The sequence below is a fragment of the Scyliorhinus canicula genome, chromosome 6 (assembly GCF_902713615.1).
Source record: "Scyliorhinus canicula chromosome 6, sScyCan1.1, whole genome shotgun sequence".
Taxonomy (NCBI): domain Eukaryota; kingdom Metazoa; phylum Chordata; class Chondrichthyes; order Carcharhiniformes; family Scyliorhinidae; genus Scyliorhinus; species Scyliorhinus canicula.
The window spans coordinates 105,506,010-105,532,715 of record NC_052151.1 but is presented as its reverse complement, the minus strand read 5'-3'; the positions used below and the strand labels follow the sequence as shown (position 1 = coordinate 105,532,715).

Sequence of the window (26,706 nt, the reverse complement as noted above, 5' to 3'; positions counted from 1 at the left end):
ATTACGGCTGGGTCCATTAAGTAGGGTTACATTGACCCTGCAATGAAGTTACTGTGAAAAACCCCTAATCGCCACGCCACGGCACGAGAAAGCACTTATCTCAGTTGAAAGCTTGATTGACAATTTTAATTTTTGGAGCAGTTAGTGAAACAGATGTCTGTGTTAAAAAATGTTTGACCATTCGATGGGATTTAATAATTTTTGGAAGTTTTTAAAAAATATTTTTTATTCTCCTTTTTCACATTTTCTCCCAAATTTACACCCACCAACAGTAAACAAATATGTCAATCCCCATATCAATAACAACGATCCCAGCCTCCACCAAATCCTAAACATTAGCCCGCATGCTCACATAAACAAATGACAAAAAAGAATCAGGGATCACCCATAGTCGCTATTAACACCCCCAACCCCCACCCCACCCCCTCCCCAAACTAATGTTCGATGTTATCCAGTTCTTGAAAGTGCATAATGAATAATGCCCATGTTTTTTTTTAAAGAGGAGTTTTATTTTCCAGATTGGATGGCAGTTCTACCAGTTTGTTGGAATTTGTCAATTTTAAAGGCATCCTCATACCTGCCCAAAGTGGACACTGGGCGAAAGGCTATGCAAGATTCATGGGAGGGGGGGGCATGGTGGTGGTGGCACAGTAGCACAAGTGATTAGCACTGTGGCTTCACACCGCCAGGGTCCCAGGTTCGATTACCCGCTGGGTCACTGCCTGTGCGGAGTCTCCCCGTGAGCGTCAGTTTCCTCTAGGTGCTCCGGTTTCCTCCCACAGTCCATAGACGTGCAGGCTAGGTGGATTAGCCATGATAAATTGCCCTTAGTAACCAAAAAAGGTTAGGAGGGGTTATTGGGGTACGGGGATAGGATGGAAATAGGGGCTTAAGTGGGTCAGTGCAGACTCGATGGGCTGTAAGGCCTCCTTCTGCACTGTATGTTCGATGTTCTATGAAAGATGTGCTTTAGTGAATTGGACATTCTGAATTCTCCCTGTGTACCCGAATAGGCGCCGGAGTGTGGTGACTAGGGGCTTTTCACAATAACTTCATTGCAGTGTTAATGTAAGCCTACTTGTGACAATAATAAAGATTAAAAAAACATGAAGAGGCATGGGTGGGGCAAGGGATTAAGGGCCTGACATTCGTTATTATAAACAGCTCAAACACTTAGTGGGAGTGCCTCTGGAACCATATCTCCTCAGCCCCTTGCCTCTCTGATATAAAGGTGGAGAGGGACTTTCTTAAAGGGAAAGACGTTTGGTGAACCGGGAAAATTGTGGACTCAACCACCACGCCTCTTCAACAATATTTGACCTGGAGTGTGCAAACTCGACTGACTGTAGAACGGGTCCCTGCAGCATTATAGAGCATCATAGAATTTACCGTGTAGAAGGCCACCAAGTCTGCACCGGCTCTTGGAAAGAGCACCCTACTTATGCCCACACCTCCACCCCATCCCTGTAGCCCAGTAACCCACCTAACCTCAGGGTAAGTTAGCATGGCCAACCCACCTAACCTGCACATCTTTGGACTATGGGAGGAAACCTGAGCACCCAGAGGAAACCCACGCAGACACGGGGAGAACATGCAGACTCCGCACAGACAGTGACCCAAGTCAGGAATGGAACCTGGGACATGGAACTGTGAAATAACTGTGCTAACCACTGTGCTACCGTGCCGCCCTATGTTCACTATTAACATAAAGACTTGGATCTTTTCGTCAATGCCAATATCTCTGCCAGAATTGGATTGGGACAGGACTCGTGTCTCTGTCCTGATTGGTCTTATTGGGTTAGGCTCTGCAGGGCTCAAGGCATTATCGACTTTGTCTTATCCATGTTCTTCAGTGTGAGTGTATTACTGCTGGGAAGAAGTCATGGTGCCACAGCACCTGAAATGGATGAGACAAATATTTATAAAAAGGTGCCGAAGCCTCTAAATATACTGAAATATTTAGGGGAGGCGACGTGTTAGGATCCTGTACGAGAATCCCAATAATTTGCAATTTGTAAGACCGTGAGGAAAAGCTACTAAATCACAGGAGTAATAAAACTGACCAATAGGCATCTTTTATGGTAAAACAAACTTTAATTTAAACACAGAATTAACCATATTAACAAGAAATAGCTTTAAAATTAAGTTAAAACAATTTTTACAAAAAGAGGAATGAAAAACTTTTATCTCACCATTTACACCTGCCACTGTATATTCCAATTAAACAACAAAATACAGCTCAAATGCCATTTATAAATAAAGTTAACCAGAGTTACTTGCTTATCTCTGCAGACTTATAGAGAGAGACCCTTTCTGGAACAACCTTAAAATCCCTCTGTCTTGTTAGGCACTTTGTTCAACTTAAAATCCTATGGCAGAACTGCAAAATTATAGACAGATCTGGCTCCTCCCATGAATTACATCATCTGCAATCCAAGCATAGGGCATTCCCCTGTCTCCTCTTGCTAAGATGCCCATGACCGATGTAGCTCGGACTAAACAAATCCCTCATAAATTATCCAAACCCCAGGAAACCTCTAAAACATAACATTATTCCATTAGCCATCTATATGTAAACAAATAAATGGTTAAAATCACTGTTACAACTCCTTAATCATAACTTTAGCAGACATACTGCCTGAATGTATTTGAGACCAGTGTTTTTAATAACATTACTGTGACAGATATAAAATATAACATTATCACTGGATTAGTAATCCAGAGATCCAGGGTAATGCTCTGGGAACCCGGGTCCGAATTCCACCACAGCAGGTGGTTGAACTTAAACTCAATAAAATATCTGGAATTAAAAGTCTAATGATGAACATGAATTCATTGTCAATTGTCGTAAAAGCCCATGTTGTTTACTAATGTCCTTTAGAGAAGGAAATCTGCCATCCTTACCTGGGCCACTTGAGGACACCTATTCAGATTTTTACCCTATCCCTGACTCCGGGAGTGTCTGGTGGGACCAGGGACAACATGCTATCAAATGGTAGAAGTAAGTCCCACCCGAGTTATCAATTCACTCAAAGACTACAAGAATGGTTGGGGTGGGACCTAACAACATCAGGCATTAGGACTGCAATAGCCACCTTTCCATTTGGTTCGTGGTCTGTAGCCTCTGTCATCAGCTGAGTGGCTAGCGTGATGGCAGCCACCAAATCCTCAAATCCTTGAGTAACTGTGTTAGTCAGAAGCAATAAATAGTGATTCAAGGTGCACTGTAATATGTCTACGAAGAACAAAAGTTGCAATCTGATCTTGCATGGCAATGGAAGTCATGGTTGGCCCTTTTCTGCCCCTTACCTGGACATCAACTGCATGTCATGTTGCAGCTCCTCTTTATTACATTGGCTCATACACATCTGTTGTCATTTAGAGAAATGGGGAAACTTGTAATTCCCAACTATGTGCAGATTTGGGTCAAGAGGAATGTTAAATCTCAACATGCCTCTAAACCTGCAAACTTCTGCTTTTAACCAAGGTGGGACAGAGATGGCAGCTTACCAACCCACAAGACGACAGGTTGGCAGTTTAAAGATTAGAATGGAGGCTACATGCCTCATATTTAATCACCATATTAAATTCAAATTGAAAGGTTATTCATCAGAAACAATACGTTTTCCCTCTCCACAGATGATGCCAGACCTCTCGACTATTTCCAGCATTTGCTGTTTTTATTTTAAATCTAACCCTGGCTGGACATATTTCTGGACCTTGGGAAATCCGCCAGTTAAAGGAAGGGGAGACAACTGCTGAATCCAATACACCTGCTTCACTCACCCACAATATTCAGACACCCATCCAGATAATACTGGCCTCCTTCACGAGGCCTCTAATCTACCCCTCACACAATTCCCCCAACCCTTCCGATCTCTTCCACAAGATGCTTGATAAGCACGTTCCTTTCATTTTCCATGAACACAGGTCTGTACAGATCCATAAAGCTCAAGTCCCATGACTGATTCCTTTGTTCTGCAAAGGTAGCAGTAAGGCAGAGTGTTCACATCTGCCCACCCTTCCTCCTCTTCCAGGTACCTCAATCAGACAAAGCCAGTGAGTTCATTTGGTTTTGTCTGAGTATATCCAAGGTCTGTCTCTGCATTGGAGTCTAAGAAAGATGACACTCATTTTTGGAGTGGCACGTATATACCAACGATGGTGTTGGGATAGCAATAGGACTCAGTATTTCTCCTTTCTCCACATCAATATAGTGGCCTACAGAAATGCAGAGATCCAAACTCAGTATCGAGCTGCTTCACCTCTTTCACCTCCATGACTGGCTGTTTGCACCTTGCTGAATCTGAGAAAGAAAAAGGCATAAAATTAGAATACAATTTAAGGGCGGTAGAAGGTTAGCTTTAAACACTTACACTCACACACACGCGCACGCACGCACGCACACGCGCGCACACACACACACACACACACTCTCTCTCACACAGCAGTTGCTGTGTGAATATGGCGATGAGCATACTACACAAATGGGTGACTGAAGTGCTGTTAAGCCCGCTGCAGTCTGAAGAGTCAGTGGTGTGCTTGCATCTTTAACTAGGTTTGTTGGTGCTAAGAAAGCTAAACATATCAAGTGTCTTACCTTGTCAGCTCATTGAAGCTTCTTTCTGCATTGTTCAAAGGCACTGGAAATTAGGAGGTGGCATTCAGTAGCAGTGCCACCTCTCGCCAAGCGCAATGACTGATAATTTAGAACCACTTGACTTTCCTGGCCCCCCAGATCCAGCCCATCTGACCTCTGTCTAAGGCGGTCTGCAAGTCTCTAGGCACTTCGACTCACTTGGTTTCACCGAGTGGAGAACTGTGAAAAAGGAAATTTTGTTGAAACATTGGAAACACACTGACTCAGGAATTAAAAAGGAAAGAAGCAGTTTAACACTTACCTTCAAATCCCAAGCCTCATTTTGACGAATGGTGCATGATCTGTCTTTTAGCAAGCTCTTGATCTATAAAGCCGCTGTCTTTCCATTATGTACTCAGGGACCTCGCTTTTCCTCCAAAAATGTATGACCTCAGACGTCTCCACATTAAATTGCACCAGCCATCAATGCGCTGATGCACCAGACTGTATCTGTCTTGTGTCTTTCAGAAAACTCATTGTGTCCCCACTAGATCACTAAAGAAAAGCAGCTTCCTCATTACTGCACAAGTAAACCACGTCAAAAAATGTTTAGCACTTACTTTTCTTTTGTTTGCACCATACACCTTTCACTGCAAAATTTAGTCCCGTGACTAAACTCCTCAGCTGTCCCATAATGACCGCAATTTTCACAGCAAAGTATACCCTCCATACTGGGTGGCTCCTCAGTGTTTGATAGTATGGAACTTCGAGACAAAGCTAAATATAGTATTGATTAAAGTTAGGAACACAAAATAATATCACAATAGAAGATTTAAATATTATAAATTAAACATCTGCAGCATTTAAATACAGACATTGTTTACATTTAAACGATTTCTTCGTAAAATGAATAAAACTGTGTGGCTGTTTCAGAGGGCAGTCAATGTCAAAATCCTCAAAAAAGGCCGGTGAAAAGAAAGCTTCAAGTAAATAAATAAATAAATAATAAAATAAATCATCTTTATTGTCACAAGTCGGCTTACATTAACACTGCAATGAAGTTACTGTGAACAGCCCCGAGTCGCCACAGTCCGGCGCCTGTTCGGGTACACAGAGGGAGAACTCAGAATTCTCAGCTGGTACGGGAATTGAACCCGTGCTGTTGGCCTTGTTCTGCATCAGAGGCCAGTGGAAATCCTTCGACGGATTGGGGGAGTCCGCGGGGCTCACCAGGAGGGAAGATGGCAGATACAACTCCAGCAGGTGCAACAGATCCTATTGCAGCATGTATACTGATAGAGCTACTGACCTCAGCGTTTGAGAAGCAATTCAGGAAGCATTTCAAGAAACAAGAGCAGGTGATGATTGAAACCTCAAAAGTCGATTGAGGAAGGTGGAGAAAACCTCGGAGGCAGTGAAGGAGCACGGTAACGTACTGAAGAGAGTGGAAGAAACTTTATTGAGGCACAGCGATCGGATCGCCTCGTTAGAGGCTGACATCTCGATGGCGGGGGGGGGGAGAGACAAGAACATCCTGAGGGTGAAAGTGGATGACCTGGAGAACAGGCCCAGGAGATAAAACCTCAGAATTGTGGGGTTGCCGGAGGGGTGAAGGGTCTGAATCTCAGATGTTCAGGAAGTGGTTAGGGAGAGAGAAAATGCTGAAAAATCTCAGCAGGTCTGACAGCAGCAATAGGGAGAGAAAAGAGCTAACGTTTCCAGTCCTATACATAGAACAGTACAGCACAGAACAGACCCTTCGGCCCTCGATGTTGTGCCGTGTCCGAAACCAAGATCAAGCTATCCCACTCCCTGTCATTCTGGTGTGCTCCATGTGCCCATCCTGATGACCCTTTGTCAAAGCTGCCAGACCTGCTGAGAGTTTCCAGCATTTTCTCTTTGGTTTCAGGTTCCAGCATCCGCAGTAATTTGCTTTTATCCGGATGGATGGTAGATATCCCTTCCAGATTTGGATAGGACCCAACGTCCTCTCTAGCAGAAGCCCCAGGTGAACGAGCCACCACAGGCAGTGGTTGTAAGATTCCAGTTTCCAAGAGAAAGAGAAGATCCTGAAGTGTGCCAAAGTGAATTGAGACTCCATCCGAGTGCTACTCGATGTATCAGGACTTGGGAGCGGAGCTGGAGAAGAGGCGGACTGCCTTTAATAAGGTAATACCGCAAAGGCAGTGTTATACCAGAGTGCAATGATGCTTGTTGTGGTGTATGGGTTATTTACTGGCCAAAAGACCACTATTTTGATATGGCAGAGGAGGCAGAAGCCTTTGTTAAAGAAAACGGTCTTGGTCTCAGTTAAAGGGGTTCTATGGGGACTGTTATGGTTGAGTTATGCGATGGATTTGTTTGGGATTTCTTGTATTCCGTATGTATTTGTTGTTATTTTGGGTATATGTTAAATGCCTAGGATGGGAGGGACCAATGTGGGTACGGGGTAGTGATTAAGGTAATAGCAATGGAAATACATGGTGCCTGGTAGGAATTTGAGGCTTGCAGCAGTGTTGGATTTAGATTTTTTTTTAACATATGTAACAGGGACGGGCTAGGGAGTTTCTTTTTTCTGTATTCCTTAATATTTACCCTGAATAGGGGTTACCTCGCTAGCAGCAAGGTTTTAGCTAGGGGAACGGTAGTGTGATAAGAGAGGTGGGTGCTACGGCCTGTTGCACCTGTTTAGACGTGGTTCAATGAGCCTAGCACATTTGTTTGGTGGGGGGAATGGGGCTGGAGAGGTGGGAGCATTGTTCTCTGGGAGGTGATCAGCAGGGTCACCGGGGGGGGGGGTAAATTTCTGATGTGGACCAACCGACTTGGGGGATGGGGTTGAGGGTTTGGTGGTGAGAGACTCCTGATCAGGTTGGTCACATGAAATACGCGGGGTTTGGGGGTCCAGTGAAGAGGTCGAGAGTTTTCTTTCACCTGCAGAATTTAAGGGCAGATGAGGTGCTTTTAGAGGAGACACATTTACGGGTGTGGGGCCAGACCAGACTCCGGAGGGGTGGGTGACCCAGGTATTTCATTCAGGCTTTGACAGTAGGGGCCCAGGGGTTGTAAATCTTAATTAACAAGCAGATTTGCTTCTTAGCGGATAAGTCGTGGCAGACCTGGGTGGCAGGTATGTGATTGTTACTGGGTCATTGGCGGGTAATGTATGTGCCCCAAACTGGGACGATGTGGCATTTATAAGGAAGCTGTTCACCTCCATTCCGGATTTGGACACACACCAGCTGATCCTGGGCCGAAGATTTCAACTGAGAGCTAGAGCCGAATCTAGACCACTCTAGGCCGGTCGTTGTCTTCTTCGGGGGTAGCAAATGCACTGTTAGTATTTATGGAAGAGATGGGGGGGGGACCTGTGGCAGTTCATGCATCCGGGGGGCTAAGGAATTCTTATTCTTTCCCCCAGTTTATAGGCTGCACTCCAGGATCTTTTTGATGGGGAGATCTCTCCTTCTGAGGAAAAGAGAATATTCAGTGAAGTCATTTTGAACTATGCTGCGCACTTAGATCATAGAATTTACAGTGCAGAAGGAGGCCATTCGGCCCATCGAGTCTGCACCGGCTCTTGGAAAGAGCACCCTACCCAACCCCACACCTCCACCCTATCCCAATAACCCAGTAACCCCACCCAACACTAAGGGAAATTTTGGACACTAAGGGCAATTTATCATGGCCAATCCACCTAACCTGCACATCTTTGGACTATGGGAGGAAACCAGAGCATCCGGAGGAAACCCACGCACACACGGGGAGGATGTGCAGACTCCGCACAGACAGTGACCCAAGCTGGAATCGAACCTGGGACCCTGGAGCTGTGAAGCCATTGTGCTATCCACAATGCTACCGTGGTGGACTTAGTCATAGAATTTACAGTGCAGGAGGCCATTCGGCCCATCGAGTCTGCACCAGCCATTGGAAAGAGCACCCCAATCAAGCCCGTGCCTCCAGCTTATCCCCATAACCCCACCTAACCTTTTGGATACCTAGGGCAATTTATCACGGCCAATCCACCTAACTTGCACATCTCTGGACTGTGGGCAGAAACCGGAGCACCTGGAGGAAACGCACGCAGACACAGGGAGAACCTGCAGACTCCAAACAGTGATCCAAACCAGGAATCAAACCGGGGACCCTGGACCTGTGAAGCAATTGTGCTGCCCACTTGGTTTAGGGGTGGGCCCTGTTCAACATCTGGTATGGAGGTTGAACATTGGGTATTGGCATACATGGGGTTCAGTGCCTGCATTTCGAAGGCTATAGATGAGTGGGTGGGGTTCAATGGGAATGGATCGGTCTCGTCTTCCATGCCTTTGAAACGGTTGTTAAGAGGGGAGATTGTATAATACAAAGTGCACATGGATAAGAAGAGTGGCAGTGGCTAGTTGACAAAATTCTGATGGTGGACCCCAATATTCGAGTGACCCTACGCCGGAGTTCCAGGCGAATAGGAAGAAACTGCATATGAAATTCGATCTGTTGTCTACAGGTAAGGCAGTGAGCCAGCTGCGGCTTTCAAGGGGGGTTAGTTATGAATATGGGGAGAAGGCCAACCAGTCTCCTGGCTCATTCAGGTTAGGGACTCGTGCAGCAAGCTGATGTCCATCCTGGATAGAGTTAACAGTGCGCCATCAGTTGGAGGGAGGACTGGAATGTGGGATGCATCATCCTATTTCATTGCTGAATGTTGATGCCAAGGTATTGACAAAGGTGCTAGTGATGAGGTTGGAGGCTGGTCTTCCTAGGGTGATAGGTTTAGATCAGAGAGGATTTGTTAAGGGCCGGCAGTTGTCATCTAACTCCTGGCGACTGTTAAATGTAATTTTCTCCCTGTCTGCAGGGCCGGATCCAGAGGTAGTTGTGTCTTTGGATGCCAAGAAGGCATTTGATAGGGTGGATGCATGTACCTGTTTACAGTTTTGGAGAGGTTTGGCCTTTGACCAAAGTTTGTTTCATGGAAACGTCTACTGTATCAGCTCATGTGCGTACCAACATTGGGTGGGGGACTACAGCACTGAGGACCTGGGTTAAATCCCAGCCCTAGGTCACTGTCCACGTGGAGTTTGCACATTCTCCCTTTGTCTGCGTAGGTTTCACCCCCACTACCCAAAGATGTATAGGATAGGTGGATTGACCACGCTAAATTGCCCCTTAATTGGAAAAAAAAAAATTGGGTAATCTAAATATATGAAAAACAAAATTGGGTGGGGAACGAGACAGATGTCCATCCAATGTCTCCCCTCCTATTTGTCCTGGCGATTGAGAGCTTTGAGGAAGTGGAAGGGGGGCAAGATGGAGCCTATACGCCAACGACTTGCTGCTTTATGTGACAGACCCAGTCCCCACTCAGGGTGATATAATGAAGCTACTGAAGAGCTTTGGCTGTTTTTCGGGATACAAGTTGAATATGGAAAATAATGAGCATTTTCCGATGGACTCTACGGAGAGGGAAGTCGAGCAAGGGCGCGCTTCCCTTTCGCCTTGCCGGATCAAGCTTCAGCTATCCGGGTGGCCCGGGACTGGGATCAACTCCATAAATTGAACTACGCCAGTCTGATCTCCAAAGGTAGGATAGCCTTCGCCCAAACTTGGCAGGCAGGGTGCAGTCTATCAAAATCAACATTTTTCCAGGGTTTATGTTTCTTTTTCAATGTCTTTGTTTTCCTCCCTAAATTCTTTTTGGGAGGGTTAATAAGTTGACAGCCACTTTTACCAAGATGAAGCTGAGCGTTTTGTCCCCCGGTAGTGGATGATAGGTTGAGTGTTGTGTCGGGGGTCCGGCCAATCACACGTACATGTTTTGGTTCTGTCCCAAACGTTTGGGGCTGGATTCTCTGCCCCGCCGTACACACATTTTTGTTTCAGCACGCCGACAGGATGCTCTGTTACACCAGTTAGTCAATGGGGTTCCCATTGTGGGGCAGCCCCACGCCATCGAGAAACCCCTGGGCTGCCGGCAAAACGGAGCATCCCACTGGCGGAGAATCCAGCCCGTGAGCTTTTGGGTCTCCTTCTTTAGCGCCATGTCGACGATTCTAAATGTCGAATTGGGAGACCTGTCCTCTAGTTGCCCTATTTGGGGTGTTGGACTCGCTGGGGCTGCAGACAGGGGCAGATGCTCTCGCCTTCGCCTCGTCAATTGCCTGGAGGCGAGTTCTGCTGGGTCGGAGGTCTCCAACCCCACCCAACTCTGCAACATGGTTAGGTGACCAAATGGAATTTCTGTGCCAGGAGGTCAAATACGCTTGATGGGGATCAGTCGAAGGATTCTAGCAGAGGTGGCAGTCTTTCATTGCCGATTTTAAAGAACTAATCACCGTCAGTTGTTGGGGTGGAGGGCGGTGGGGTTTGGGTATTGTGGGTTTTTAATTCATTTTAGTTTTTTTCCCTGAAATGTTGTATTTGTGGGTTTGTAAAAATTTAATTTTTTGTATTAATTGGTATAATTGAAAAACTTTAATGAAAATTTTTTTTTTGAAAAAGTACTCCAGTGTCCAGATTTTCATCTCGTGATGGAGACAGGAATGGAATCAGGAATGACAAATACTTAGTATGTTTTACAGTAGTTTTAAATTTGTAGGACTCTGTTATTTCTAAGTGGCCTTTTCTTGGGTCAAGAAGGGTATTACCCCACTCGCACTTCGTTTGTGGTCTAAATCATCATTGTGAGCCCTTTAGGAAATCTAAATTTCCACACTCCTATTTTGGTGCGCTGGAAGTTGAGAGTTCGGTAAGCCCTGAGAAAACCACTTCATTTGTCACCACTGGGGGAAGGCTGCTGAGGAATCAGGAATATTCTGATAGTTAAGTGCTAAATGTTTTGACAACTTTAAATATTACCGTATGATAATGCATATTTTTCGACTGGAGTAATTCATTATATGGCTCATTGACTACTGTTGCTCAAGTGTTGAAATGCATTAGAGTACTTTTTTCCAATGGGAAAAGTGATCGTATTCATTCAAACCTGAAACGAAGACAGCTTGTAATCAATAGTGCAATGATCTGAAGTGATTTAAATGCCAGACCTCTTAAATTAAAAATAGATGTTAAGCAGTTTTCACGGGAGAGAGGGAGAGGGAGAGAGAGAGAGAGAAAGCAGCCTTAGGACATCTGGGAATAGTTGAGGCGAGAAATGGCCATTTATTTTTCCAGTTTTAATAGACTCCATTGATTACATTTTAAGGGGTTATTATTACAGCAGAGCCCATTATGAATGCTGGGCTATGTTTCAGAAAACACCAGAATCATTTATCTCAGTGTCCACAGTTCGACATCTAGTTTTAAGAGATTTTCAAATGGTTATCTGTCTTTGATGTATTAAGTGAATCAGTGTTCACTTTTACAACAGAAGGGAATTTAAGGAAATTTAACTTTTTTGAATGGCTTTTATGAATATGAGTGTTTTTCAGAATGAAGTGCATTTGAATGACATAGGCTATTTTTAAAGTGCATTTCAAATAGATCCTAATGTCTGACTATGGAGGATACTGGACGTTTATCATTATAGAATGAAAAATGATTCAACAAAAGGAGAAAGGAAGTATAAACTCCAGAAACAATTTAGAATACAGGTCAATATATTGTAAAAGAACAATTAGGAATAATGTTATTAGTTTAGAAGCACAATTGAAGAAATCTTGTAAAATATTTGTACATGCACACAAACTATTAAAATCATCCCAAGATGCTCTGCTAACCTTCTTGTGCTGTTGGCACACTCCATGTTGTTGTTGCAGTTGCCTTTCTTATCCTTTCTACTTCTGTTTCATCTGTGATGATCTCCAAAGCATCAAACTCATTTACTCTGAACTGAAGCCAAAGAAAATGTATTGATTTGAGATTAATCTGTATTATTAATACTATTCCCATACATGCAATTCTGACTCCAGGAAATACCTAACGTAACAAATCATAGACACGTAACAACTAACCACAGCACACATCAGCAGTAGTAGTAGATGTGATGAAATAAGAGAATTACAACCAGTCAAAAGCTTGTGTAATCTTTCTACAAAATGTTATATTCTAGTTATAGAATACATATATACACACACTTTGTACCAAATGCATTATTTCTACTTTGCCTGTAAAAAAAGAATTGGCATTCAAAGAATTGTTCAAATTTTACCTTTAAATTGCTCCCTGGAAGTGTTGCTATTCCGTCTTTCCAGTCCATCGCACTAAAAACATCAAAGTCCTTGCTATCAGTAGTTGGGACACAGTCACTCACAATGCTTTTCTCCATTGCTAACTTTACTGTTGAGCAAGAAATCTATTGAAGGGAAAGAACAACTTGGGGTGATATCTGATTATGATCTGTAGTAATAACCAAATAAAGCATTTTAACCAAATGTTTGATGACTTGGTTTATTCTTCAGATACTTTAGCCCCAAATTTACTTCCTTGCTAAATGCAGACCAAGATAGACAGTAAATCACCTGGTTCTTAGCAGGGTGTAAGCCAGGGAAAATCAAATTCCTTGGCCTCACCTGGATGAACCTGGTCAATCTTCTGCCCAAATCAGGTGGGATGCCCTTGCTAGTTGGGAGCAGTATTTTGGGTGGCAGCAGGCTATTGCCAGGAATCCAAAGGAATGGTTCCCAGCACTCATGTAAGTGGTTGGGAGGGGGTTTGTGAGGGAGAGAGAAGTCTAATGGCTTCTTCGGGTCCTGGTTCTTCCAGCTGCTAAGATGGTCCTGCAAGGAAATCACAATGTCTAATCCAAAGTTTTCAATTCAGTAGATCAGGACAGAAGAGGCAAGACACAAGGCTTGGGATGAAATTCTTTGGACTGTATCACAATGTTTAAGAAGCTTTAGGGATGCTTGAAATGTTGTATTCTTGTGAAGATATTCAAGTCAGACCACTGCAAAGGAAACTTGGAAAGCAGCATAGAGATAGATAGATTTTTAATGGAGATAAGGCGGGACAGTGAAGTTGAGGATTATATCAGATCAGTCATGATTTCACTGAATGTTACAGCAGACTCAATGGGCCAAATTCTGCTCCTCGATCTTATGGACTTATATTTCTATATTGGTTCATAGCTGCAAATCTTGTAATGTTGCTTATCAAATAAAGTAAGAACCCCTGCATTGCCTAGAGAATGCTAATGGTGCCTGCCTGCATAGAAAGTATTGGCGTATATAATGGTGCTCATTGTCACATGCAGTTGCACATTGAAGGAGATATGCCTCGGGACGAAATAGTAATTTGGGTGACACCTATAGATTCCCAAGTTCCACCTACGGTTCCCTGGACTAGAGACAATCCTGCAGTGCGATGGTAATTTACTGCAGTCATGTTTCTGCTGACTTTTTAACAAGGTTGACTGATGCTAGTTGTGAACAGTGCCACAGTATAGAGCTATATACATATATATTTGGACACAGGAATGTAGATATGGGCAACATTCCTGTGAGCTCTTAGAAGGATTCCAACACATAGGTATTAAGGGCAGTGGTTTGAACTGATCGGCTAGAGACTTGGAACAGAACTGTGTCACATCCTGTGTACCAAAACACAGTTTTGAGGCAGTATTCTTCAGACATATTGAGATACAAACGTTTCAGTTGATACATACAGCTTGAAGCATAATTGGGTTTGTGATAAAACATGATCTGCCATGTAAACCTTTGTTGCTAGTCTTCTTCCTCCAGGAAACATAAAAAAAGTGGCATTGCCATGGGAAACCCCAAGTATGTGATAATAAATATAAGATAATAAATATAAACCAAATCATAACGTTTGATAACTTTGCCAGGAGATCAACATATGAAAAAGAAAATCTCTTACAGAATTATTTTGCTCTAATCCATGGTAGAGCATGGCTCAAAAAGGCACGGACGGCTCTTTGTCCTTTCTACAATGTTTACCCCATTTTCAATTAAGCATCACATTTAATGCAAAACTCCAAAATGCACATGCCTCCCTTAGCAGTCCCTTATAATATCAACATCTCACTGGATTTTGGCAAAAAAATGCCAACTTCTCACCAAACTACTATCAAGTTACTATCCCTGCTTAATTCGTATTCAAAAACAAAAAATGCTGGAAAACATAGAACATAGAACAGTATAGTACAGAACAGGCCCTTCGGCCCCCGATGTTGTGCCGAGCATTGTCCGAATCCAAGATCAAGTTATCCCACTCCCTGTCATTCTGGTGTGCTCCATGTGCCTATCCAATAACCGCTTGAAAGTTCCTAAAGTGTCCGACTCCACTATCACAGCAGGCAGTCCATTCGACACCCTAACCACTCTGAGTAAAGAACCTACGTCGGATATCCCTCTTATATCTCCCACCCTGAATCTTATAGTTATTACATTCAGAAAATCAGTCAGAATGAGTGTTATGAGACTTCCAGTGGCGACCATGAGCTGATCGATCATGCACAAGGTGGCTCCTTCTTGGAGACTTCGGTTTTGGCCCTTTCCACCCAGTTAATGGGCGCTTTACTTGGAGAAGTGCAGAATGAGTGGAGGGGGCTGGTTTCTCCTCCAAAATGGAATGTCGATGGGCTATGGCACCCGGGAGAAGTAGAGGAAAACTTTGGCTCAAGAGGTGGAGGATCCGCATGGCGCAGCAACTAAAAGGATGGCGGAGTTGGGTACGTCGTCATTGCTCATCTGACGGATATGAGCTGGCATAGGGAAGGGGCAGAGTGGATAAGTAATTTATTCATAAAAGGGAGGTTCGTGAGGCTGGAGGTGTTGCAGGGGAAGATCCAGCTGCTGGGGGGAGGTTGAATTTAGGTACATGTAGATGCGGCATTTTGTATGAAAAGGTCTCCCCTCATTCCCTTAGCTGCTAAAGTATACTCTACAAGACAAGTTGAACTCAGGATGAGCTGATGGAAGGGACAATTGCGGATGTTTACGGGTGGTTGTTGGAAACGGAGAAGGCGCCAAGTTTGCAGGTGACACTAAGATGAGTCGTAAAGCAAAAAGTGCTGAGGATACTTGAAGTCTGCAGAGAGATTTGGATAGTTTAAGTGAATGGGCTAGGGTCTGGCATATGGTATACAATGTTGACAAATGTGAGGTTATCAATTTGGTAGGAATAACAAAAAGGATTATTATTTAAATGGTAAAATATTAAAGCATGCTGCTGTGCAAAGGGACCTGGGTGTCCCAGTGCATGGGTCACAAAAAGTTGGTTTACAGGTGCAACAGGTGATTAAGAAGACAAATGGAGTTTTATCCTTCATTGCTATGGATGAAGTTTAAGACGAGGGAGGTTATGCTGCAACTGTATAAGGTGTTAGTGAGGCCATACCTGGAGTATTGTGCTCAGTTTTGGTCTCTTTACCCGAGAAAGGACATACTGGCGCTGGAGGGTGTGCAGAGGAGATTCACTAGGTTAATCCCAGAGTTGAGGGGATTGAATTACAGCGAGAGGTTGAGTAGACTGAGACCCTACTCGTTGGAATTTAGACGGATGCGCGGGAATCTTATCGAAACATATAAAATCATCAAGGGAATAGATAGGATAGATGCGGGGAGGTTGTTTCCAATGGCGGGTCAAAGCACAACTAGGAGGCATAGCCTCAAAATAAGGGGAAGAAGATTTAGGACTGCGTTTAGGAGGAACTTCTTCACCTAAAGGGTTGTGAATCTATGGAATTCCCTGCCCAGTGAAGCAGTTGAGTCTCCTTCATAAATGTTTTCAAGATAAAGATAGTTTTTTGAAGAATAAAGAGTTATGGTGTTCGGGCCGGAAGGTGGAGCTGAATCCGCAAAAGATCAGCCATGATCTCATTGAATGGCGGAGCAGGATTGAGGGGCCAGCTAGCCTGCTCCTGCTCCTGGTTCTTATGTTCTTATGTATAGGTAAGACGGAAATGGGATGAGCAACTGTGGGTAGAGCTGGGAGTGGAGGGGTGGTTGCCTGGAATGAAATTATGCACCGCATGAATTCGACATCATCCCGTGTCAGGATGAGCCTTATACAGGTTGAGCTGGTGCAGTTTAAGCTGGTGCAGTTTAAGCTGGTGTAAAGGGCCCATATGACTCGGATTCATATGAGTGGGTTCTTCCCTGAGGTGGAGGACGAATGCGAGAGGCGTGCAAGGGGGCTTGCGAATCACGTTCATATGTGTTGGTCTTGCCTGAAATAGCAAGGATTCTGGGCACGATTTCCGAGACACTGTCAGAGACTGTGGGGGTGAGGATGATGCCATGCCCGTGGCAGTCTTCGGCATTTCAGACCTTTTGGAGTTATTAGAGGAGAAGGTAGCCGATGTTGTGGCCTTTGCCACTGATTGCTCGGCAGCGAATCTTAGAAAAAATAATTTTCCAGGCGTAGACCTTTAATGATTTTGGAAAAGGTTTCAACAGGTTGCCAGCTTAATATAAGGTAAATACTTCCACAATCAGTAATCATTCTTTTTATTTAAAAAAAAACTTAATCTCGGGTCAATGGTGTCGCAGTGAGCAGCACTGCTGCCTCACAGTGCCAAGGTCCCAGGTTCGATCCCGGCTCTGGGTCACTGCCCTTTTGGAGTTTGTACATTCTCCCCATGTTTGCGTGGTTTTTGCCTCCATAACCCAAAGATGTGCAGGGTAGGTGGATTGGTCACGCTAAATTGCCCATTAATTGGAAAAAAAATAATTGGGTACTCTAAATTTACTAAAATAAACTTAATCTAAAATCTTGGATTGTGAAAATTCAGGTACGAATAATCACAATGCTATATTGCTTTATTGCATTAGTACCTTTTACTTTAAACAAATTAAAATCTCTGCATGTATCTAATATAAAATGTAGCCCAAGTGTGTTAGTATTATATGCAAATAGCTGATGGCAAGATCTACCCTACCATATAAAAGCTGCAATGATCGTGAGTGTTAGCAATCTTTCAACCACGTAAGGAGGGATCGGAGCCCAAACCTGCTCTGAAACATCCACGTGGGCACATCCAGCAGGGTTTCCCAAAAATAACCCGTCAGTATTGACAAACTTTAGCCAATTTTCCCATCTATAACTCATTGATGCTGAAGTCAATTTCTTTGCCTTACTATGATTACAGCCAAGACCAGCTACAGTCAAGGGATGTCATTTTGGATTTTGCTGACTTGTGTGGCACAGTTGCTCACTCCTATATCCAGTCAAGCCATTGAGAAGCCCGTTATCCACTATTTCATTAATTTGTTTATACATATTAAATTAGCCAGTGCCAATTAGCTTTTCCAATTGATGCAATACTGTAATTAAGTCATTGTCAAGCAACCTTAGTCTTAAAAATGAAAGCCGCATTTAGATATTGCCTCCCCCTCCCCCGCTCAGAAAACCCTGAAGCACTTCAAAACCAAAGGGCAGGAGAGAGCTGAAGACCCAGAGACGACAGCAGCAAAGAGCAGGACAAAAGGAGGATCCAGACAGCGCTAACAGAGGAGAGGAGGAGGAGGAGGACCTGGACAGAAGCAGCTCCTCACAGAGGAGGCAGGTCTGGAGACAAAAGCAGCACCTCACAGCAGGGGAATAGGACCCGGAGTCAGAAGCAGCCGCTCATCAAGGAGGAGGAGAACCAGGAGACAGAAGCAGCCCCTCACAGAGGAAGAGGAGGGTGATCGGGGATAGAATCTGCCCCTCCGAGGAGGAGGAAGGTCCGGAGATAGACGCTGCGCCTCACAGAGGAAGAGGATGAACGGAGGCAGAAGAAGCCCCTCACAGAGGAGGAGGGCCCGGAGACAGAAGCAGCCCCTCACAGAGGTATCCAGGTTGTTTCAATCTGTGGCTCAGAGTCGACTGGCCTTATTCGGAGAAAAGTCCAAGTGTCATGTCATAGGAAAACAGACATATGATTGATTGATGAGTATTTTTCTCATTTATCTTTCAAAACACAGGTAATGTTGCTAATTGTTTGGGTTTATGAGTAGTTTATGATGTTCAACAATAGTAGTAAAGCTTAGTAGATTAGCAGGTGAGTAGTTCTTATTTCTCTTAATTAGAGAATTTCAAGAGGGGTAAGTGGAATCTTTATTAAAATAATAAAAATACAAGAACAAGCAGGACTAGAGACATGAATTCAAATTTAATCAGCAAAATAATTAATTAAACTCTTTATGGTTAAAAGAAGGGCCTGCAGGGTGAATGACACTGTTTCACAGGAAGTCATTTGGGTGGGGGAAGGGCGTGGTTAACCAAAATATAGTGGGAGCGGAAGACTGTAGTCAGGCGACAGACACAATTCTCTGCAGCCGAGAGTGCAAGTCCAGAAGGCGGTACTGTCTGCCCAGTCCCAGGATTCGGGAAACCTATCTTTGGCTGTAGAGGAGGTACCAATGACATAGGTAGGATTAAGAAAGATGTTTTATTGAGGTAATATGAGCAACTAGGGGCTAACTTAAAAAGCAAATCCTCAAAAGTTAATAAACTCTGGATTAGTGCCTGAGCCACGATCAAATTGGAGTAAGCTAAATAAGGTGAGTTAAATACACGAATCCATGATAGGTGTGGAAGAAGTGGGTTTCGATTAATGGGTCACTGGCATCAATACTAGGGAAAGTTGGAGCGGTACCACAGGAGCTGGCTTCACTGAACCGTGCTGGGACCAATGTTCTAGAGAATCGTATAACTGGAGCTTTAAACTAAATACTGTAGTAGGGCTGAGGGTTCAAGTAATATTAATAATAATAATAATAATCTTTATTCCCACAAGTAGGCTTACATTAACACTGCAGTGAAGTTACTGTGAAAATCCCCTCGTCGCCACACGATGCCTGTTCGGGTACACAGAGAGAGAATTCAGAATGTCCAAATTACCTAGCAGCATTTCTTTCGGGACTTGTGGGAGGAAAACGGAGCACCCAGAGGAAACCCACACAGACAGAGGGAGAACGTGCAGACTCCACACAGGTAGTGACCCAAGCCAGGAATTGAACCTGGGACCCTGGAGCTGTGAAGTGATAGTGCTACCGTGGCGCCCACGGGGAGAAAGATGTGATAAATTAGAGAGTGGACAAGATAAGAGTGCAAGGTAGCAATAGGGGATGGATAGTCTGAGTGTTGGAGGAACGGATAGTATGTACCAACCTCAGTGCGTCATTAGATGGCTGCGAAAATAATAAAAATATATAATTAAAGGCACCTTATCTAAATGCACACAGCATTCATAACAAGATAGATGAATTGACAAACAAATGGAAGTAAACAATATAATTGCCATTACAGCGACATGGCTTCAGAGTGACCAAGGCTGGGAACAGAGAACAGTAGTGGTAATATTGGGCATAGTTTAAGAAATTAGAGGTGCATGTAACAAGGGCAATGCAGTAACCACAGGCATCTTCAATCTACATAGAGACTGAGTAAACCTAACTAGCCAAAGACAAATTCCTGGAATATTTCCACAATGGTTTTCTCGAATAGTATATTGAGGAACCAACTAGATAATGGGCTATTTCAGATTTAGTACTATTCAATAAGGGTTTATTAATTACCTTGTTGTAAAGGAAAGATAAATGATAACATTTTACATTAGGTTTGAAGTTGAAGTAGTTCAATCCAGAAAATCCAATGTTTACATTAAATCAAATTCAATCCAATGTTTTAAATCCAAACAAAGGAAACTATGATGGTATGAGAGGCAAAATGGTTGTGGTAGATTGGAAAACTACATTAAAAGGTAGAACGGTAGACTGGTAATAGATAGCATTTAAGAATTAATACATGGTTTACAACAAATTTATATTCCTTTTGAGGCATAAAAATTAGCAAGAAAGATGATCTAACCATGACTAACAAGTTAAAGAATGCATTAAATCAAAAGAAGAGGCTTTGCCATAAAAAAGTAGTAAGCCTGAGAATTGAGAGAATTTCAGAATTTAGCAAAGGAAGATCAAGAAACTGATAGAGAGAGAAAATTGAATATGAAAGTAAACTATAAGAAACATAAAAATGGACTGTAAAAAACTTATATAGGAATGTAAAAAGGAAAATAGTAGCAAAAACAAATATGGGTCCATTTCAGGCAGATTCAGGAGAATTTATAATGAGGAATAATGAAATGGCAGAAAAACTAATGTTACGATCCCAGCCAATGTTTCACTGAACAGTCAGGTCCCAGAATGGATCCCTGGCTCAATATATACTATAACTTCTACTTACTTGTTTTGAGACGTGAATGAACATTGTCGCAGGATTGCCAATTAAAGTTTAATAATAGAATAAAAGATTTAACAAACAAGAAAAGATTTACTATAATATAATATTCCTTCATCCCACCTTCACAAATGTGCACACAGTTTTAAGGATAACAACACAAGTTACAAAATATATCTTATATGATAATGTTCTTGGTAAGTACATGGTTCATGTAAATCAACAGACCAACTGTGGTCAGACACACCACCCTCTAAAACCAAGTGCCACCCAATACAACACAAGACCATAAGACATAGGAGCAGAATTAGGCCATTCAGCTCATCGAGTCTGCTCTGCCATTCAATCACGGCTATGTTTTTCATCCTCATTCTCCTGCCTTCTCCCCATAACCCTTGATCCACCAAATCCACAACTCTGTGGATTTCTCATCAAATTCCCATCGATGTTTTGTCACACAGTGAGCCAACTGGTCGCATTGGAATCTGACTTCCACCCAAATGTTTCCAAACCCCACTCAAAAATAAACAAATCTTGGAATTTTCTCCCAACTAACACCTTCTCTTGAATGCCTTCACCAAGGATCTACTTCCAGGATTACAATGTCTCCTTTCAGTATTCCTCTGCCTTGGATTATCGCATGCATTCAAGCTTCCATGCCATTTCTCAGGTATCCAGCCATGCCAACGGAACAACACTACTTCACAGTTTGTATTAATGTGTTACCAACCTTAGAATTACTTCAGATGTCTGGCTTCTCACTAGCCAACTACACCAGGTCTGCACCTTTCTCCTCTCTTTAACTGGGTGCCTCTCTTTAACTTTAGCGAACAGCACCTTGTGCAGATTCCAGTCTTCCTGGGACTTCTCTTTCATTCCCTAGTTTCTAGAACTATCGGTTCTTTAGTCTTTGAGACATGCTCTCTTCCCCTTACTTTATTTTGCCCTGCCTCTGCTGGTAGCTTCTGTGAGAGCTACCTGGTTCCAACTGAACCACAAGTGCTTATGTTTTTAAAGGACATAATAATCGGACACTTAGAAAGTAATGGATGATTGGACCGATGTCAACATGGATTTATGAAAGGGAAATAGTGTTTGATAAACCGGTTAGTGTTTTGAGGATGGTACTAAGGCGGATCCAGTAGATGCAGTGTATTGGCTTTCGATAAGGTCCCAGACAAGAGGTTTGTAAGCCAAATGAGGATTGGTGGTAATATACTGACATTATTTGAGAATTGGTAAACAGACAGAATTGGCAGGCTGTTGGGACTTCCGGTGATTGGGATGAGCTGGGAAGTCGCAGGTCAGGTGTCTCTCCTCCCACAAACCCGAAAGTACGCTTTCACCCAAAATAGCTCACTAATATGAAGGATAAAACATCCCCACACCTCAACCATCAGCAACAGGAAGGGAAATGCCAAACAACAGCCACTCCAGAGGCCGCATGGAAACGAGGAGTGGAAAAAGCCAGGAGAAACAAATGGCTGAGCTGACTGACGCACAAGGCAGTGCAATTAATAGCAACGCTGGTCGCGGCTAAGGGGAGTCTGAAGGGGAAAATCAATCGAGGCGCCTAAACCTGTGGATTGTGGACCTGCCGGAGGGGATCGAAGGTAGGAACCCCACGGACTATGTGTTAACCGTGAACCAGTTTGATGAATACTTTGCGCCAGACTGCACTGCCTCGTTCCGGGGACGAGGGATGAAAGAGAAGAAAAGAGCGAGGGCACCAGAGTGCAAGAAAGGGTGAGGGGAACGGCAGGTAGGGAGCTCAGCGAACGGGTGTCGGGGGAACACACAACTAACCTCAGAAGGGGCCACCACACTAGCGGGCAAGCTAGCACCGGAAAGCGTGCAGAAAAGAGAGGCGCATCCTCCACAAGGGACAGAGCGCCTGTCAAGGGGCGGGGGAGGGGGCAGCCACCAGCAACAGGGGGACAACTAGGGGAAGAAACAGAGGGAAGGAATCAGGGGGATACAGCTACAGGGAATTGGAGGATGAAATGAAATGAAAATCGCTTATTGTCACAAGTAGGCTTCAAATAAAGTTACTGTGAAAAGCCCCTAATCGCCACATTCCGGCGTTTGTTTGGGTACCCAGAGAGTGAATTCAGAATGTCCAATTCACCCAACAGCAAGTCTTGTGGGAGGAAACCGAACAGCCGGAAGAAACCCACACAGATACAGGGAGACCGTGCAGACTCCACACAGACAGTGACCCAAGCCGAAAATCAAATCTGGGGTCAATGCACTGTGGAGCAAAAGTGCTAACCACAACATGGCAATTTAGAATAAGATGGCACCGCAATGAACCACTTTGGAGAGTCCCTGAACAAAGGGAAACCCAGGAGTGCAGGGGCTCATCCAAATGGCGAAGACTGTGATCGGGGCGAAGTTATTGCCTACAAAGCATGAAGAGAGATGGAAGAGAGGGCGCCTAGGCAACAGTTAGTCGACTCCATACTGGAAGTAGACCGGCGATATTCCCACGCCCCGACTGTAGAGCTCCTAGTGGAGAGGAATAAGCTACAGATGGACTTTGACCTACTCTCCACAAGGAAAGCAGTGCACCAACTCCGCCAGGCACGGTGGACCCTGTACGAGCACGGAGACAATGGCAGTCACCTGCTGGCTCTCCAGCTGAGAAAGAAGGCAGCCACGAGGGACATAGCTCAGGTAAGGGACAACAAAGGCAAACTAGTAGTGGAGCTGGAAAAGGTCATCGAAGCACAGGGGCTGTACACTTCCAAGCCTCCATCAGGGGACTTGAGGATGAAGTAGTTCCTCGATGGACTGGACATGGCAATGGTGGGGTGGTGGGGTCGGAAACGGGGGCTGGAAGCAAAGCTAGAGCTGGAAGCAAAGCTAGAACTGGGAGAAGTCACTGAGAGCATCAAATCCATGCAGGCGGGGAAGGCACAGGGACCAGACAGATTCCCGGTAGACTTCTACAAACAAATTTGTGACAGCACAGGCCTCGCACCTGCAGGAGATGTTCTCAGATTTGTTGACGAGGAGCCCACTGCCACCTATGCCAGCACAAGCCACAATCTCATGACTGTACTGGGATCCACAAATGGGACCTGACCAGCCTGTTAGAGAAAGTAAAAATGGACCTGCAGAGATGGAACTACTCCCACTCTCCCTGGCAGGGAGAGTGCAGACAATCAAGATGAACGTACTGCCCAGGTTACTCTTCCTGTTCAGATCCATTCTGATCTAATTCTCCCCCCTCTTCCTCTCCCCCCCCCCCCCCCCCCCCCCCCCATCCACCCACCCTCCAAGGCCTTCTTCAACTCATTAGAAAAACTAATCATGGCATTTGTGTGGGGGCGAGGGGAAGAATGCAAGGATCCCAAAAAGAGTATCGCATAGAGCAAGAACTATGGGCGGCCTAGCCCTCCCAAACCTGCAATATTACCACTAGGTGGCAACTACGGAGAGGGTAAAAGGGGTTATAAAAGAGCCAGAAGCCAAGTGGGTGGTTATGGAGGAGTGCTCCTGCAGGAGGACCTCACTCCGGGCCCTGGCCATGGCGGCACTTCCATCCCCACCGAATAGCTACTCAACGAGCCCAGTCGTGATAGCAACACTCCGGTCGTGGAACCAGCTGCGACAGCACTTTGGACTGACTAAGATGTCCGACAAGGCCCCTTCTGCAACAACCACAGGTTCATCCGTGACAATGGATACCACCTTCAAAAAGGTGGAGGCAGGACAGGGGAGGCTGACAGAAACTTCTACACTGACAACAGATTGACAACACTCGAGAAACTAACAGAGAAGTTCCAGCTGATGGGGGGGAATGAACTAAGACACATGCAGGTTAAAAACTTGTTACATAAGGAAATGAGGACATACCCACAACTGCCGCAACAATCATTGTTAGAGGGCCTACTGGAGACGGGCATCCTCGGGAAGGGGAACTGTGGCGACATGTATGGACAACTACTGGGGAGCGCTAACACATAACTGGATGGGAGGAGGACTTGGGATTTGAAATAGGGTGGGAATTCTGGAGCGAAGCACTGCATAGGGTCAACTCCACCTTCACTTGCATAAAGGCTAAGCATAATGAAGCTAAAAGTGGTACATAGAGCCCACTTAACTAGAACCCGAATGAGCAGGTTCTTCCCAGAAGTGGAGGACAAATGAGAATGGTGCCAAGGAAGCCAGGCAAACTACGCCCACATGCTCTGGTCTTGCCCCAGGGTTTTGAACAGCCTTCTCAAGAGGTATTGTCCAAGGTGATAGGGATGAGGGTAGAGCCTTGCCCAAGAGTGGTAGTCTTTGTGGTATCATAACTACCAGATCTCCTCATGTGGAGGAGGGCTGACGCCCTTGCCTCTCTAATCGCCCGCCATAGAATCCTGCTCGGCTGGTGATCAGCAGCACCATCCAAAGCTGCCGACTGGCTGTCCGACCTATCGGAACTTCTCCAGATAGAGAAAATTAAATTTGGCACCTAGAGGTCGGAAGAAGCCTTCCACAAAACATGGGAACCATTCACCCAGTTGTTCCAAGGCCTGTTCATGGCCAACAGCCGATAAGCCAGAGGAAGGAAGACGTTTGCCACGGGATAACAATGAAGGGGGGAGGGGCCCGGAATAAAGAGGCATGGAGCCAAACCATACCCAAAGAACAAAATATACAGCATCACGCCAAACCAATAGGAACAGGATAAAAGTGCTGATGAGGGAGGAAGGCTCGCCAGACGACTAGAAGGAGAGGAGTGGGGGGTCAGGAAGAAAAGGGGAAGAGCAAAGCCCAGCAGAACTAAAAGCCAACTGTAAAACGTTAAAAAGCTGTAACCGTTGTAAATAACGAATGATAACCGATGTAAATAACGGAAGATGATATATACATTTTTTTAGTTTTTAAATGTATATTCACGCTTATTTTTGTTCTGTACAATATGAAGAATCCTTAATTAAAAACTTGCATTAAAAAAAGAAATGGCAGGCTGTGACTAGTTCCAGGATCAGTGCTTAGGCCCCAGCTATTACGCAATGCATTCTATGCTCGGTTCGAGCAGGAAACCATTCATCCGCTGTCAAGTGCCCCAGCAGCCCCAGACACACCAATTCCTAATTTCAAAGCTTCCAAAGTCAGATTGGCTTTCCTGAAAGTGAATCCTCGGAAAGCGACGGGTCCGGACGGGTCCCTGGTCGTGCAGTGCATGGACCAGCTGGCAGATGTGTTTACGGACATCTTCAACCTGTCCCTACTCTGCTCCAAGGACCCACCTGCTTCAAGAAGACCACTATCATATCGGTGCCAAAGAGGAACAGGCAACATGCCTCGATGACTACCGTCCGATGGCTCTGACTTCAGTCGTAATAAAGTGCACATCAACTCCATACTCCCAGAATGCCTAGATCCATGGAAATTTGCACACCGCCTCAATCGGTCCACAGCCACGTCATCTCCCTGGCCCTACATTCATCCCTGGAGCATTTCGACAACAAGGACTCCTACGTCAGACTCCTATTTATTGACTACAGCTCCGCCTTCAACACCATAATCCCAGACAAGCTCATATCAAAGCTCCAAAACCTAGGGCTCTTTACTCTGCAACTGGATCCTCGACTTTCTGACCCACAGACCATAGTCAGTAAGAATCAACAACAACACCTCCTCCACGATAGTCTTCAGTACCTGCGCACATAGCCCCCTACTATCCTCCTTTTACACATAAGACTGCATGGCAAAATTTGGTTCCAAGTCCATATACAAGTTTGCTGATGACATGACCATAGTTGGTTGGATCCTGAACAACGACGAGTCAGAATATAGGAGGGAGATAGAGAACCTAGTGGAGTGGTGTATGACAACAATCTATCCCTCAATGCCAGCAAAACTAAAGAGCCGATCATTGACTTCAGGAAGCAAAGTGCTGTGCGCACCCCTCCCTGTCAGCATCAACGGGGCCGAGGTGGAGATGGTTGACAGCTTCAAATTCCTATGTGTGCACATAACTAAAAATAACCACCTACGTCAACGCTACC

General features: G+C 44.6%; 1 protein-coding gene across 8 annotated transcripts in view; it reads right to left on the bottom strand.

Moving 5' to 3' along the window:
- The window catches only part of l3mbtl3 (L3MBTL histone methyl-lysine binding protein 3), a 189,090-nt gene that overhangs the window by 138,084 nt on the left and 24,300 nt on the right, over positions 1 to 26,706 (bottom strand). For 5 of the 8 annotated variants that reach the window (XM_038799810.1, XM_038799814.1, XM_038799811.1 and 2 more), the window contains exons 3-5: positions 12,723 to 12,866; positions 12,292 to 12,403; positions 5,200 to 5,356 (exon numbers count right to left, since the gene is read on the bottom strand). In XM_038799810.1, coding sequence (XP_038655738.1) covers positions 5,200 to 5,356; positions 12,292 to 12,403; positions 12,723 to 12,839 — 386 coding nt within the window. In that variant the 5' untranslated portion in view covers positions 12,840 to 12,866. Of the gene's footprint in view, positions 1 to 5,199; positions 5,357 to 12,291; positions 12,404 to 12,722; positions 12,867 to 19,630; positions 19,651 to 26,706 lie in introns of all 8 variants that reach the window. The other 3 variants (XM_038799815.1, XM_038799816.1, XM_038799817.1) reach the window with 1 other exon arrangement.